We start from the raw sequence: 16,676 nt of genomic DNA, 5'->3' as shown, positions 1-16,676 counted from the left end.
CACGACTATACACTACACGACTATACACTACACTACTATACACTACACTACTATACACTACACTACTATACACTACACTACCATACACTACACTACCATACACTACACTACCATACACTACACTACCATACACTACACTACACTATACACTACACTATACACTACACTATACACTACACTATACACTACACTACCATACACTACACTACCATACACTACACTACCATACACTACACTACCATACACTACACTACCATACACTACACTACCATACACTACACTACTATACACTACACTACTATACACTGCACTATACACCACACTACTATACACCACACTACTATACACTACACTATACACTACACTACTATACACTACACTACTATACACTACACTACTATACACTACACTACTATACACTACGCTACTATCCACTACACTACTATACCCTACACTGTACACTACACTATACACTACGATACACTAAACGATACACTACTAAAAACGACACTATACACTACACCACTATATTAAATTGAACCAGTCCTGGGCCTCCCCTATGTCGCTGCGGTGTGTAAACATCACCACTGGGGAGACAAAGGTGGTCGGGCTGGCCACCCACCCCCTCGTGTGCCACAGTGCCAGCCTTCGTGTTGCTGCTCGCTAACAGCACTTGCCCCAACAGTCTGTTCAGGCTATACGGGGGGTCTTTGTCTTTGTGTTTACCCCGACGCAGCCTGAAGTGCGAGCAGCGGATCTTCGAGAACGGTGAACAGCGTTGGGGCGGTCGCGATGATTATCATTGAGAGTGCTGCTGATGATGATGACGATGCTGCTGATGATGATGGTGACGATGCTGCTGATGATGGTGACGATGACGACGCTGCTGATGATGACGATGCTGCCGCTACTGCTGATGACGATGATACTGATGATGCTGCTGCTGATTAATGATGTTGCTGATGACGCTGCTGATGAAGCTGCTGCTGACGATGATGATGATGATGACGATTCTGCTGACGATGATAACAATGATATGCTGATGATGATGATGAGGACGATGACGATGCTGCTGATGATGTCGATGATGCTAATGATTATGACGATGCTGCTGATGATGCTAATGATGATGACGATGCTGCTGATGATGGTGACGATGACGACGCTACTGCTGCTGATGATGACGATGCTGCCGCTACTGCTGATGACGATGATACTGATGATGATGCTGCTGCTGATTAATGATGTTGCTGATGACGCTGCTGATGAAGCTGCTGCTGACGATGACGATGCTGCTGACGATGATGACGACAACGCTGCTGCTGCTGATGATGATGATGACGACGATGCTGCTGATGATGATGACGATGCTGATGATGATGACGATGCTGATGATGATGCTGCTGCTGATTAATGATGTTGCTGATGACGCTGCTGATGAAGCTGCTGCTGACGATGATGATGACGATGCTGATGATGATGATGACGACGATGCTGACGATGACGACAACGCTGCTGCTGATGATGATGACGATGCTGCTGATGATGATGACGATGCTGCTGACGATGATGACGATGCTGCTGACGATGATGACGATGCTGCTGACGATGATGACGATGCTGCTGATGATGATGACGATGCTGCTGACGATGATGACAACGCTGCTGCTGATGATGATGACGACGATGCGCCCCGTGCCCTTGCGCGCAACCCCCGACGCAGCCTCATGTGCGAGAAGCGAATCTTCGAGACGGTGAACAGCGTTGGGGCGGTCGCGATGATTATCATTGAGAGTGCTGCTGATGATGATGACGATGCTGCTGCTGATGATGACGATGCTGCTGATGATGATGACGATGCTGCTGACGATGATGACGATGCTGCTGATGATGATGACGATGCTGATGATGATAATGACGACGATGCGCCCCGTGCCCTTGCGCGTAACCCCCGACGCAGCCTCATGTGCGAGAAGCGAATCTTCGAGACGGTGAACAGCGTTGGGGCGGTCGCGATGATTATCATTGAGAGTGCTGCTGATGATGATGACGATGCTGCTGCTGATGATGACGATGCTGCTGATGATGATGACGATGCTACTGACGATGACGACGACGCCGCTGATGATGATGATGATGATGACGACGATGCGCCCCGTGCCCTTGCGCGCAACCCCCGACGCAGCCTCATGTGCGAGAAGCGAATCTTCGAGACGGTGAACAGCGTTGGGGCGGTCGCGATGATTATCATTGAGAGTGCTGCTGATGATGATGACGATGCTGCTGCTGATGATGACGATGCTGCTGATGATGATGACGATGCTACTGACGATGACGACGACGCCGCTGATGATGATGATGATGATGACGACGATGCGCCCCGTGCCCTTGCGCGCAACCCCCGACGCAGCCTCATGTGCGAGAAGCGAATCTTCGAGACGGTGAACAGCGTTGGGGCGGTCGCGATGATTATCATTGAGAGTGCTGCTGATGATGATGACGATGCTGCTGCTGATGATGACGATGCTGCTGCTGATGATGACGATGCTGCTGATGATGATGATGACGACGCTGCTGCTGATGATGATGATAATGATGACGATGCGCCCCGTGCCCTTGCGCGCAACCCCCGACGCAGCCTCATGTGCGAGAAGCGAATCTTCGAGACGGTGAACAGCGTTGGGGCGGTCGCGATGATTATCATTGAGAGTGCTGCTGATGATGATGACGATGCTGCTGCTGATGATGACGATGCTGCTGCTGATGATGACGATGCTGCTGCTGATGATGACGATGCTGCTGATGATGATGATGACGACGCTGCTGCTGATGATGATGATAATGATGACGATGCGCCCCGTGCCCTTGCGCGCAACCCCCGACGCAGCCTCATGTGCGAGAAGCGAATCTTCGAGACGGTGAACAGCGTGCGCCACCCCTTCCTGGTGAACCTCTTCGCCTGCTTCCAGACGCGCGACCACGTCTGCTTCGTCATGGAGTACGCGCCCGGCGGAGACCTCATGATGCACATCCACGCCGACGTTTTCTCGGAGCCGCGCACCGTGTACGTTGCTGGGGGTCGGGGGGAAGGTGGTGGTGGGGTTTGGGGGGGGGGGGGGGGTGTCACGCTGAGAGGGGACCCGGGATGAGCGAGGGAGAGAGGTTCGCGGGGCGTCGGCAACGTCGCCGGCAACGTCGCCACCAACGTCACGAACATCGTCGTCGTCGTCATCATCAACATCATCGTGAACCTCACCGGAATCACCAACGTCGTCGGCAACATCGTCACCGACATCGTCAGCAACATCATCATCATCATCATTATACGTACATCCAACATCGTCGCCAACATCGCCGGCAACATCGCCACCAACGTCGCCACCAACGTCACGAACATCGTCATCGTTGTCATCATCAACATCATCGTGAACCTCACCGGAATCACCAACGTCGTCGGCAACATCGTCACCGACATCGTCAGCAACATCATCATCATTATACGTACATCCAACATCGTCGCCAACATCGCCGGCAACATCGCCACCAACGTCGCCACCAACGTCACGAACATCATCGTCGTCATCATCAACATCATCGTGAACCTCACCGGAATCACCAACGTCGTCGGCAACAACATCATCGGCAACATCGTCACCGACATCGTCAGCAACATCATCATCATTATACGTACATCCAACATCGTCGCCAACATCGCCGGCAACATCGCCACCAACGTCACGAACATCGTCGTCGTCGTCATCATCAACATCATCATGAACCTCACCGGAATCACCAACGTCGTCGGCAACAACATCGTCACCGACATCTTCAGCAACATCATCATCATTATACGTACATCCAACATCGTCGTCAACATCGTCATCATCATCATCATCACCTCCGATTAGTGCGCTTGGCCACGTACGATGTGTACGCACACCGCCAGCAGCAAGCAACCACGACCACAGCCAACACCGCCACCGTCACGTACTAGACTGAAAAGTCCTTTCGAGATGGAGAACTCGCTTCTTCAGTGCCGGTTGCTGCTGTTGTGTTTAGTTTGTTGTTCTTACCCCCGCACCTCCGAATACCGCGGTTGGCTACGTCCGGTGCGAAATAAATTCAACGTACACACATACAACATACGTACGCCGTGAGGCGGCTCGGCCCGGCGCTACCTACGCCGTGAGGCGGCTCGGCCCGGCACTACCTACGCCGTGAGGCGGCTCGGCCCGGGCAGGCTTCATCAGGGCTGCCCACGCGGCCGAACCGGAGGGTCGTCCCGGGCTTTGACCGGTGCGGTTTTCCGGGAATGCCGTCGCAGGTTTTATGCGGCGTGCGTGGTGCTGGGCCTGCAGTTCCTGCACGAGAACAAGATCGTGTACAGGTGAGGAGGCGCCTTGGGGGCGGGGGTGATGGGGGTCATAGACTAACACACAGACTCAAACAGAGACCCACAGACTCGCACAGAGACCCATAGACTCACACAGAGACCCATGGACTCGCACAGAGACTCAGACAGAGACCCACAGACTCACACAGAGACCCACAGACTCACACAGAGACCCAAAGACTCAAACAGAGACCCATGGACTCGCACAGAGACCCAAAGACTCACACAGAGACCCATAGACTCACACAGAGACCCATGGACTCGCACAGAGACTCAGACAGAGACCCACAGACTCACACAGAGACCCACAGACTCACACAGAGACCCAAAGACTCAAACAGAGACCCATGGACTCGCACAGAGACCCACAGACTCGCACAAAGACCCAAAGACTCAAACAGAGACCCATGGACTCGCACAGAGACCCATAGACTCGCACAGAGACCCAAAGACTCGCACAGAGGCCCATAGACTCGCACAGAGACTCGCACAGAGACCCATAGACTCGCACAGAGACCCAAAGACTCGCACAGAGACCCATGGACTCGCACAGAGACCCATAGACTCGCACAGAGACCCAAAGACTCGCACAGAGACCCATAGACTCGCACAGAGTCTCATACAGAGACCCATAGACTCAAACAGAGACCCATGGACTCGCACAGAGACTCAGACAGAGACCCATAGACTCACACAGAGACCCATAGACTCACACAGAGACCCATAGACTCACACAGAGACCCATAGACTCACACAGAGACCCATAGACTCGCACAGAGACTCAGACAGAGACCCATAGACTCACACAGAGACCCATAGACTCACACAGAGACTCAGACAGAGACCCATAGACTCACACAGAGACCCATAGACTCACACAGAGACCCATAGACTCGCACAGAGACTCAGACAGAGACCCATAGACTCACACAGAGACCCATAGACTCACACAGAGACCCATAGACTCGCACAGAGACCCAGACAGAGACCCAAAGACTCAAACAGAGACCCATGGACTCGCACAGAGACTCAGACAGAGACCCATAGACTCACACAGAGACCCACAGACTCACACAGAGACCCATAGACTCACACAGAGACCCATAGACTCACACAAAGACTCAGACAGAGACCCATATACTCACACAGAGACCCATAGACTCACACAGAGACCCATATACTCACACAGAGACCCACAGACTCACAAAGAGACTCAAACAGAGACCCATGGACTCGCACAGAGACCCACAGACTCGCACAAAGACTCAAACAGAGACCCATGGACTCGCACAGAGACCCATAGACTCGCACAGAGACCCAAAGACTCGCACAGAGACCCATAGACTCGCACAGAGACTCGCACAGAGACCCATAGACTCGCACAGAGACCCAAAGACTCGCACAGAGACCCATGGACTCGCACAGAGACCCATAGACTCGCACAGAGACCCAAAGACTCGCACAGAGACCCATAGACTCGCACAGAGTCTCATACAGAGACCCATAGACTCAAACAGAGACCCATGGACTCGCACAGAGACTCAGACAGAGACCCATAGACTCACACAGAGACCCATAGACTCACACAGAGACCCATAGACTCACACAGAGACCCATAGACTCACACAGAGACCCATAGACTCGCACAGAGACTCAGACAGAGACCCATAGACTCACACAGAGACCCATAGACTCACACAGAGACTCAGACAGAGACCCATAGACTCACACAGAGACCCATAGACTCACACAGAGACCCATAGACTCGCACAGAGACTCAGACAGAGACCCATAGACTCACACAGAGACCCATAGACTCACACAGAGACCCATAGACTCGCACAGAGACCCAGACAGAGACCCAAAGACTCAAACAGAGACCCATGGACTCGCACAGAGACTCAGACAGAGACCCATAGACTCACACAGAGACCCACAGACTCACACAGAGACCCATAGACTCACACAGAGACCCATAGACTCACACAAAGACTCAGACAGAGACCCATATACTCACACAGAGACCCATAGACTCACACAGAGACCCATATACTCACACAGAGACCCACAGACTCACAAAGAGACTCACACAGAGACCCACAGACTCACACAGAGACCCATAGACTCACACAAAGACTCAGACAGAGACCCATATACTCACACAGAGACCCATATACTCACACAGAGACCCACAGACTCACACAGAGACCCACAGACTCGCGCAGAGACCCACAGACTCACACAGAGACCCACAGACTCACACAGAGACCCACAGACTCACACAGAGACCCACGCACTCACACAGAGACCCACAGCCTCGCACAGAGACCCACAGACTCGCACAGAGCCCACAGACTCGCACAGAGACCCATAGACTCACACAGAGACGCACATACTCACACAGAGACCCACAGACTCGCACAGAGACCCACAGACTCGCACAGAGACCCACAGACTCACAGACTCACACAGAGACTCACACAGAGACCCACAGACTCACACAGAGACTCACACAGAGACCCACAGACTCACACAGAGACCCACAGACTCACAAAGAGACCCACAGACTCACACAGAGACCCACAGACTCGTACAAAGACCCACAGACTCACAAAGAGACTCACACAGAGACCCACAGACTCACACAGAGTCCCACAGACTCACAAAGAGACTCACACAGAGACCCACAGACTCACACAGAGACCCACAGACTCACAAAGAGACTCACACAGAGGCCCACAGACTCACACAGAGACCCACGGACTCACACAGAGACCCACAGACTCGCACAGAGACCCACAGACTCACACAGAGACCCACAGACTCACACAGAGACCCATAGACTCACAAAGAGACTCACACAGAGACCCACAGACTCACAAAGAGACTCACACAGAGACCCACAGACTCACACAGATACCCACAGACTCAGAAAGAGACTCACACAGAGACCCACAGACTCACACAGAGACCACAGACTCACATAGAGACTCACACAGAGACCCACATACTCACACAGAGACCCACGGACTCACACAGAGACCCACAGACTCGCACAGAGACCCACAGACTCGCACAGAGACCCACAGACTCGCACAGAGACCCACAGACTCGCACAGAGACCCATAGACTCACACAGAGACGCACAGACTCACATAGAGACCCACAGACTCACACAGAGACGCACAGACTCACACAGAGACCCATAGACTCACACAGAGACTCACAGAGACCCACAGACTCACACAGAGACTCACACAGAGACCCACAGACTCACAAAGAGACCCACAGACTCGCAAAGAGACCCATAGACTCACACAGAGACCCACAGACTCACACAGAGACCCACAGACTCACACAGAGACTCACACAGAGACCCATAGACTCACACAGAGACCCATAGACTCACACAGAGACCCACAGACTCGCACAGAGCCCCACAGACTCGCACAGAGACCCACAGACTCACACAAAGACCAATAGACTCACACAGACACCCATACACTCACACAGAGACCCACAGACTCACACAGAGACTCACACAGAGACTCACACAGAGACCCACAGACTCGCACAGAGGCCCACAGACTCACACAGAGACCCACAGACTCGCACAGAGACCCACAGACTCGCACTGAGACCCACAGACTCAGAGACCCACAGACTCACACAGAGACCCACAGACTCACACAGAGACCCACAGACTCGCACAGAGACCCACAGACTCACACAGATACCCACAGACTCACACAGAGACTCACACAGAGACCCACAGACTCACACAGAGACTCACACAGAGACCCATACACTCACACAGAGACCCACAGACTCACACAGAGACTTACACAGAGACCCACAGACTCACACAGAGACCCACAGTCTCACAAAGAGACGCACACAGAGACCCACAGACTCACACAGAGACCCACAGACTCACAAAGAGACTCACACAGAGACCCACAGACTCACACAGAGACCCACAGACTCACAAAGAGACTCACACAGAGACCCACAGACTCACACAGAGACCCACAGACTCACACAGAGACCCACAGACTCACACAGAGACTCACACAGAGTCCCACAGACTCACAAAGAGACCCGCAGACTCACAATGAGACTCACACAGAGACCCACAGACTCACACAGAGACCCACAGACTCACAAAGAGACTCACACAGAGACCCACAGACTCACACAGAGACCCACAGACTCACAAAGAGACTCACACAGAGACCCACAGACTCACACAGAGACCCACAGACTCACAAAGAGACTCACACAGAGACCCACAGACTTACACAGAGACCCACAGACTCACAAAGAGACTCACACAGAGACCCACAGACTCACACAGAGACTCACAAAGAGACTCACACAGAGACCCACAGACTCACACAGAGACCCACAGACTCGCACAGAGACCCACAGACTCACACAAAGACCAATAGACTCACACAGACACCCATACACTCACACAGACCCATAGACTCACACAGAGCCTCACAGAGACCCACAGACTCACACAGAGACTCACACAGAGACCCACAGACTCACAAAGAGACCCACAGACTCGCAAAGAGACCCATAGACTCACACAGAGACCCACAGACTCACAAAGAGACCCACAGACTCACAATGAGACTCACACAGAGACCCACAGACTCACACAGAGACCCACAGACTCACAAAGAGACTCACACAGAGACCCACAGACTCACACAGAGACCCACAGACTCACAAAGAGGCTCACACAGAGACCCACAGACTCACACAGAGACCCACAGACTCACAAAGAGACTCACACAGAGACCCACAGACTTACACAGAGACCCACAGACTCACAAAGAGACTCACACAGAGACCCACAGACTCACACAGAGACTCACAAAGAGACTCACACAGAGACCCACAGACTCACACAGAGACCCACAGACTCGCACAGAGACCCACAGACTCACACAAAGACCAATAGACTCACACAGACACCCATACACTCACACAGAGACCCACAGACTCACACAGAGACTCACACAGAGACCCACAGACTCACACAGAGACCCACAGACTCACACAGAGACTCACACAGAGACCCACAGACTCGCACAGAGGCCCACAGCCTCACACAGAGACCCACAGACTCGCACAGAGACCCACAGACTCGCACAGAGACCCACAGACTCACAGAGACCCACAGACTCACACAGAGACCCACAGACTCACACAGAGACCCACAGACTCGCACAGAGACCCACAGACTCACACAGATACCCACAGACTCACACAGAGACTCACACAGAGACCCACAGACTCACACAGAGACTCACACAGAGACCCATACACTCACACAGAGACCCACAGACTCACAAAGAGACTCACACTGAGACCCACAGACTCACACAGAGACCCACAGACTCACAAAGAGACTCACACAGAGACCCACAGACTCACACAGAGACCCACAGACTCACACAGAGACCCACAGACTCACACAGAGACTCACACAGAGACCCACAGACTCACAAAGAGACCCACAGACTCACAATGAGACTCACACAGAGACCCACAGACTCACAAAGAGACCCACAGACTCACAATGAGACTCACACAGAGACCCACAGACTCACACAGAGACCCACAGACTCACAAAGAGACTCACACAGAGACCCACAGACTCACACAGAGACCCACAGACTCACAAAGAGACTCACACAGAGACCCACAGACTCACACAGAGACCCACAGACTCACAAAGAGACTCACACAGAGACTCACAAAGAGACTCACACAGAGACCCACAGACTCACACAGAGACCCACAGACTCACAAAGAGGCTCACACAGAGACCCACAGACTCACACAGAGACCCACAGACTCACAAAGAGACTCACACAGAGACCCACAGACTTACACAGAGACCCACAGACTCACAAAGAGACTCACACAGAGACCCACAGACTCACACAGAGACTCACAAAGAGACTCACACAGAGACCCACAGACTCACACAGAGACCCACAGACTCGCACAGAGACCCACTGACTCACAAAGAGACTCACACAGAGACCCACAGACTCACACAGAGACCCACAGACTCACACAGAGACCCACTGACTCACAAAGAGACTCACACAGAGACCCACAGACTCACACAGAGACCCACAGACTCAAACACAGACCCACAGACTCACACAGAGACTCACACACAGACCCACAGACTCACAACGAGATCTACAGACTCACAAAGAGACTCACACAGAGACCCACAGACTCACACAGAGCCCCACAGACTCACACAGAGACCCACAGACTCACACAGAGACCCACAGACTCACACAGAGACCCACAGACTCACACAGAGACTCACACAGAGACCCACAGACTCACACAGAGACTCACACAGAGACCCACAGACTCACACAGAGACCCACAGACTCACACAGAGACCCACAGACTCACACAGAGACCCACAGACTCACAAAGAGGCTCACACAGAGACCCACAGACTCACACAGAGACCCACAGACTCACAAAGAGACTCACACAGAGACCCACAGACTTACACAGAGACCCACAGACTCACAAAGAGACTCACACAGAGACCCACAGACTCACACAGAGACTCACAAAGAGACTCACACAGAGACCCACAGACTCACACAGAGACCCACAGACTCGCACAGAGACCCACTGACTCACAAAGAGACTCACACAGAGACCCACAGACTCACACAGAGACCCACAGACTCACACAGAGACCCACTGACTCACAAAGAGACTCACACAGAGACCCACAGACTCACACAGAGACCCACAGACTCAAACACAGACCCACAGACTCACACAGAGACTCACACACAGACCCACAGACTCACAACGAGATCTACAGACTCACAAAGAGACTCACACAGAGACCCACAGACTCACACAGAGCCCCACAGACTCACACAGAGACCCACAGACTCACACAGAGACCCACAGACTCACACAGAGACCCACAGACTCACACAGAGACTCACACAGAGACCCACAGACTCACACAGAGACTCACACAGAGACCCACAGACTCACACAGAGACCCACAGACTCACACAGAGACCCACAGACTCACACAGAGACTCACACAGAGACCCACAGACTCACACAGAGACTCACACAGAGACCCACAGACTCACACAGAGACTCACACAGAGACCCACAGACTCACACAGAGACCCACAGACTCACACAGAGACCCACAGACTCACAAAGAGACTGGTTCACTCGCCCCTCACACCCTTCATGCCTTCTCCCCCCCCCCGTACCCCCCACCCACGCCATCCTGCGTCTTCTGCTGCAGAGACCTGAAGCTGGACAACCTGCTGCTGGACACGGAGGGCTACCTCAAGATTGCAGATTTTGGCCTCTGCAAGGAAGGTGAGCAGTCCGAACGGGGAACCCGGAACAAGAAGAGGACCGTGGGTGTGAGGAGGTGTGGTGAGGAGGTGTGGTGAGGAGGTGTGGTGAGGAGGTGTGGTGAGGAGGTGTGGTGAGGAGGTGTGGTGAGGAGGTGTGGTGAGGAGGTGTGGTGAGGAGGTGTGGTGAGGAAGTGAGAAGGTGTGGTGAGAGAGGTTTTTGTTGGTTTAGATCAGGGGTGGGGAACATCCCTCCACCACCACTCCCACCACTCACTCACTCACTCCATCACCACTCCCTCCACCACCACTCCCACCACTCACTCACTCCCTCCACCACCACTCCGACCACTCACTCACTCCATCACCACTCCCTCCACCACCACTCCCACCACTCACTCACTCCATCACCACTCCCTCCACCACCACTCACTCCATCACCATTCCCCCCACCACCACTCCCACCACTCACTCACGCACTCCCTCCACCACCACTCCGACCACTCACTCCCACCACCACTCACTCCATCACCATTCCCACCACTCTCTCAATCTCTCCACCACCACTCCCACCACTCACTCACTCACTCCACCACGACTCCCACTCACTCACTCCCTCCATCACCACTCCCACCACTCACTCCCTCCACCACTCACTCACTCCGACCACTCACCACCACCACCACTCCCACCACTCACTCCCACCACCACTCCCATCACTCACTCCCTCCACCACCACTCACTAACTCCCTCCACCACCACTCCCACCACTCACTAACTCCCTCCACCACCACTCCCACCACTCACTCACTCACTCCACCACCACTCGTCTCCCCCCCGCCCCCTCCCCAGGCATGGGCTTCGGCGACCGGACCGGCACCTTCTGCGGCACGCCGGAGTTCCTGGCGCCTGAGGTGCTGACGGAGACGGCCTACACGCGCTCCGTCGACTGGTGGGGCCTCGGGGTGCTCATCTACGAGATGCTCGTCGGGGAGGTGAGACCGGGGGGGGGGGGGGGAGTAAGGGGGGGGGGGGCAGTGGGGGGTTCGCCGGGGGGGGCCGTGGTTATGGGGAGCCGCAGTGGCTCGGAGATGTTAACTACCTCGCGTGGTATACAGGAGGTCGTGGGTTCAATTCCCACCCCCCCGACCCCTGCTGTATATTTGGAGTCTGCGTGTCTCTCATCATCATCACGGTGGCTATGAGATGTTAACTACCTCGCGTGGTATACAGGAGGTCGTGGGTTCAATTCCCACCCCCCCGACCCCTGCTGTATATTTGGAGTCTGCGTCTCTCTCATCATCATCATCACGGTGGCTAGGAGATGTTAACTACCTCGCCTGGTATACAGGAGGTCGTGGGTTCCATCCCGACCCTGACGCCTGCTGCTGCTGTATATTTGGAGTTTGTGTGTCTCTCTCATCATCATCATCATCACGGTGGCTAGGAGATGTTAACTACCTCGCCTGGTCTACAGGAAGTCGTGGGTTCCATCCCGACCCTGACGCCTGCTGCTGCTGCTGTATATTTGGAGTCTGCGTCTCTCTCTCTCTCTCCCCGTGGTCGTGTGGATTTGTCTCCGGGTCCTCCGGTTGTTCCCCTCCACATTCAGAATCGCCGTCGCCACACGTTCAGAGTGCTTGGCTGCTGCTATAAATGTCCACGTGGCAAGCCGCTTCGTTGAGCTGTTCTCATTTGTGATGGCCAGGTCACTTGTGATAAAGAGCTCAGTGAGCCTTACCTTGCTAAAATAAAATAGTTTAGTTTATTACTGAGGTGAGGTACGGTGAGGGACGCGGTGAGGCACGGTGAGGGTGAGGGACAGGGTGAGGGACGCGGTGAGGGTGAGGGACGTGGTGAGGGTATACGGTGAGGGTGAGGGACGCGGTGAGGGTGAGTGAGTGAGTGGCGAGGTGACGGAGGAGATGGAGGGAAGGGGTGAGAGGAGATGGAGCAGGATGTGAGAGTTGCGATCACCACTGTCATCGCCATCATCATCATCATCACCACCATCATCGCCATCACCACCATCATCGCCATCATCGCCATCATTGCCATCATCGCCATCATCATCACCATCACCACCATCATCGCCATCATCATCACCACCATCATCATCACCACCACCATCACCACCATCATCACCATCACCACTATCATCACCATCGCCATCATCACCACCATCACCACCACCATCACCACCACCATCACCACCATCACCACCATCATCGCCATCATCACCACCATCGTCACCATCACCGCCATCATCACCACCATCATCACCATCACCACCATCACCGCCATTATCGCCATCATCACCATCATCACCATCATCACCACCATCATCGCCATAACCACCATCATCGCCATCATCATCACCGCCACCACCATCACCATCATCGCCATCATCATCACCACCACCATCACCACCATCATCACCATCACCACTATCATCACCATCGCCATCATCACCACCATCACCACCACCATCACCACCACCATCACCACCATCACCACCATCATCGCCATCATCACCACCATCGTCACCATCACCGCCATCATCACCACCATCATCACCATCACCACCATCACCGCCATTATCGCCATCATCACCATCATCACCATCATCACCACCATCATCGCCATCACCACCATCATCGCCATCATCATCACCGCCACCACCATCACCATCATCGCCATCATCACCATCACCACCACCATCGCCGCCATCGGCAGCGTGCGTGCAGTGGTCACGCTGGCCGGGGTCTCATCCTCTCCCCGTGGGGGCTCTGGTCCGCAGCGAGAGATGCAATCAAAACAGGTGTTGTGTTACGATGTTCAAACACCCAGATACGTGACACCTTTTGCAAGGAATCAAGTTGCTGCATTAACCGCGCACGGTACTTGTGCTGAACGTTCAAACAAGCACGCCCTGATAATGGTTGACGCGTTGTCTTTAATACTAATGTCATTGTAATGTTACCTGCGTTGTCTTTGAAACTGTTTGGGGCCTACTCCAGAGATGGCGGCCTTCCTGTTTAGAATCTCGTCTCACTCCCGTTGTCAGTCGACCAGAGAACGACGGGGCAGCACAAGGGCAATGCCACAACAGAGCGTCTGTGGCTCGTGGTGTGAGCAGCTGTACCCTGTGGGATACCTTTGCCGCCGTGATCAAAGTTAATAAAAAATAAGGACCGTTCGCACCCTATCCCGTGTTTGTTTATATATATAAACTCGCTCTACTAGCCGGCTTCGCCCGGGACTTGGATTCTTGTCTTGGTATCAATAGAAGGCCTACGCGGAGGGGTGGGGTGGGGGGAGGGGGGATGCATGACGTCAGCAGGCACACTGCGTGACGTCAGCAGGCGCATGCGGGTGACATCACAGATGTGACGTCACCGCTCACTTGCCGTGCAAAATATTATATTCATTATCCCCCCCCCCAAAATACTAAAGTGTATTTTTATACTTTTTGCATGGTGTACAGTCTGGAAGCTACCCACATGCCAAATTTCAAGTTTGTTGCATGTCGGGAAGTACGCTAAACATTTCGAACAGACACACATATTCACAACTTTCCCTTTTATATACAGTGTATATAGATGTATTACTTCCCTTTTATATACAGTGTATATAGATGTATTACTTCCCTTTTATATACAGTGTATATAGATGTATTACTTCCACCCCCCCCGTTTCCCACAGTCCCCCTTCCCCGGCGACGACGAGGAGGAGGTGTTTGACAGCATCGTCAACGACGAGGTGCGGTACCCCCGGTTCCTCTCCACCGAATCCATCGCCATCATGCGCAGGGTAAGTGGAGTTCCCCGCAAAGACGAAGCTACCCGCCCCTCACCACCAACCGGGTAGCCTCCAGCAGGCTGTGGGGCAAGTGCTGTTAGCTAGCGAGGGGCAGCTATGAGAGACAGACAAAGATCCCCCGCGTAGCCTCTAACAGACTGTAGGGGCAAGTGCTGTTAGTTAGCGAGGGGCAGCTGTGAGAGACAGACAAAGATCCCCCGCGTAGCCAGCCCCAGGCTGTCGGGGCAAGTGCCGTTTGTGGCGAAAGGAGGTGTGTGTGGGCAGCACCACGCCGCGCTCAGCCGCCTTTGTCTCCCCAGTGGCTACAAACACACACAAACGACAAAGGTCCCCCACGTAGCCTCTAACAGGCTGTTGGGGCAAGTGCTGTTAGCGAGTAGCAGCAGCAGCGCCCTATGAAGGCCGTCACGGCACACGAGGGGGTGGGTGGCCAGCACCACGCCCGGCCGCCTTTGTCTCCCCCAGTGGCGATGTCTACTGCGCGCACCGCACCAGGTGCCCATTTGAGGCCGAGTCGACCTAGGTGAGGAGGCCCAGGACCGGTTCAGGCAGTCGCTATCGCCGATGTCCGCAGCCGTGAGCGGGAATCGAACCCGGGTCATGGCGTTAATGGGGAGTAGCTGCGGCACGTGACAGAGAGAGGCGCGGCGGGCGGAGCGGCACCACGGCGCGATTGCCCCGGCCGCCTTTGTCTCCCCCGGTGCCGTCGTTGAGACGCGGAGACGCACGGCGGAACCGGCGGCCTGCGGCCCCCGAGGTTCGATTCCCGCCCCACAGCGGTGATGGCGATAATGATCACCTGATTATAATCATCTGGCTATAATCATCTGATTAAAATGACCTGACTTTAATTGTCTGACTCATAATGGGCTGGCTGTGTGCAGCAAACATCGCCACAGGGGGAGACAAAGGCGGCCGGGCGTGCGTGGGTCTGGCCACAACACCCCCTCCGTGTGTGAGGCAACAGGCAGGCATCTGGCAGAGGGGAAAGAGAGCTTTGGGCAGTGCAGTGGGCATCACCAGCTCTTTGGCCTTGATGACATCTTCATCTGCGTGCGTGTGTGTGT

The 16,676-nt window shown here is 54.0% G+C and overlaps 1 protein-coding gene across 1 annotated transcript in view; it reads left to right on the top strand.

Moving 5' to 3' along the window:
- The window catches only part of LOC116958224 (serine/threonine-protein kinase N2-like), a 95,420-nt gene that overhangs the window by 70,485 nt on the left and 8,259 nt on the right, over nt 1-16,676 (top strand). Inside the window, exons 17-21 of the mRNA XM_076056192.1 lie at nt 2,888-3,064; nt 4,325-4,387; nt 11,733-11,809; nt 12,640-12,782; nt 15,493-15,600. Of these exons, the coding sequence (XP_075912307.1) occupies nt 2,888-3,064; nt 4,325-4,387; nt 11,733-11,809; nt 12,640-12,782; nt 15,493-15,600 (568 nt within the window). The remainder of the gene's footprint in view (nt 1-2,887; nt 3,065-4,324; nt 4,388-11,732; nt 11,810-12,639; nt 12,783-15,492; nt 15,601-16,676) is intronic.

This window comes from Petromyzon marinus, chromosome 74 (genome assembly GCF_048934315.1).
Source record: "Petromyzon marinus isolate PM22_M1 ecotype Great Lakes invasive population chromosome 74, UKy_Petmar_22M1.pri1.0, whole genome shotgun sequence".
Classification (NCBI taxonomy): Eukaryota; Metazoa; Chordata; class Hyperoartia; order Petromyzontiformes; family Petromyzontidae; genus Petromyzon; species Petromyzon marinus.
The sequence above is the reverse complement of the archived record's forward strand: the minus strand, read 5'-3'. Positions and strand labels throughout refer to the sequence as shown.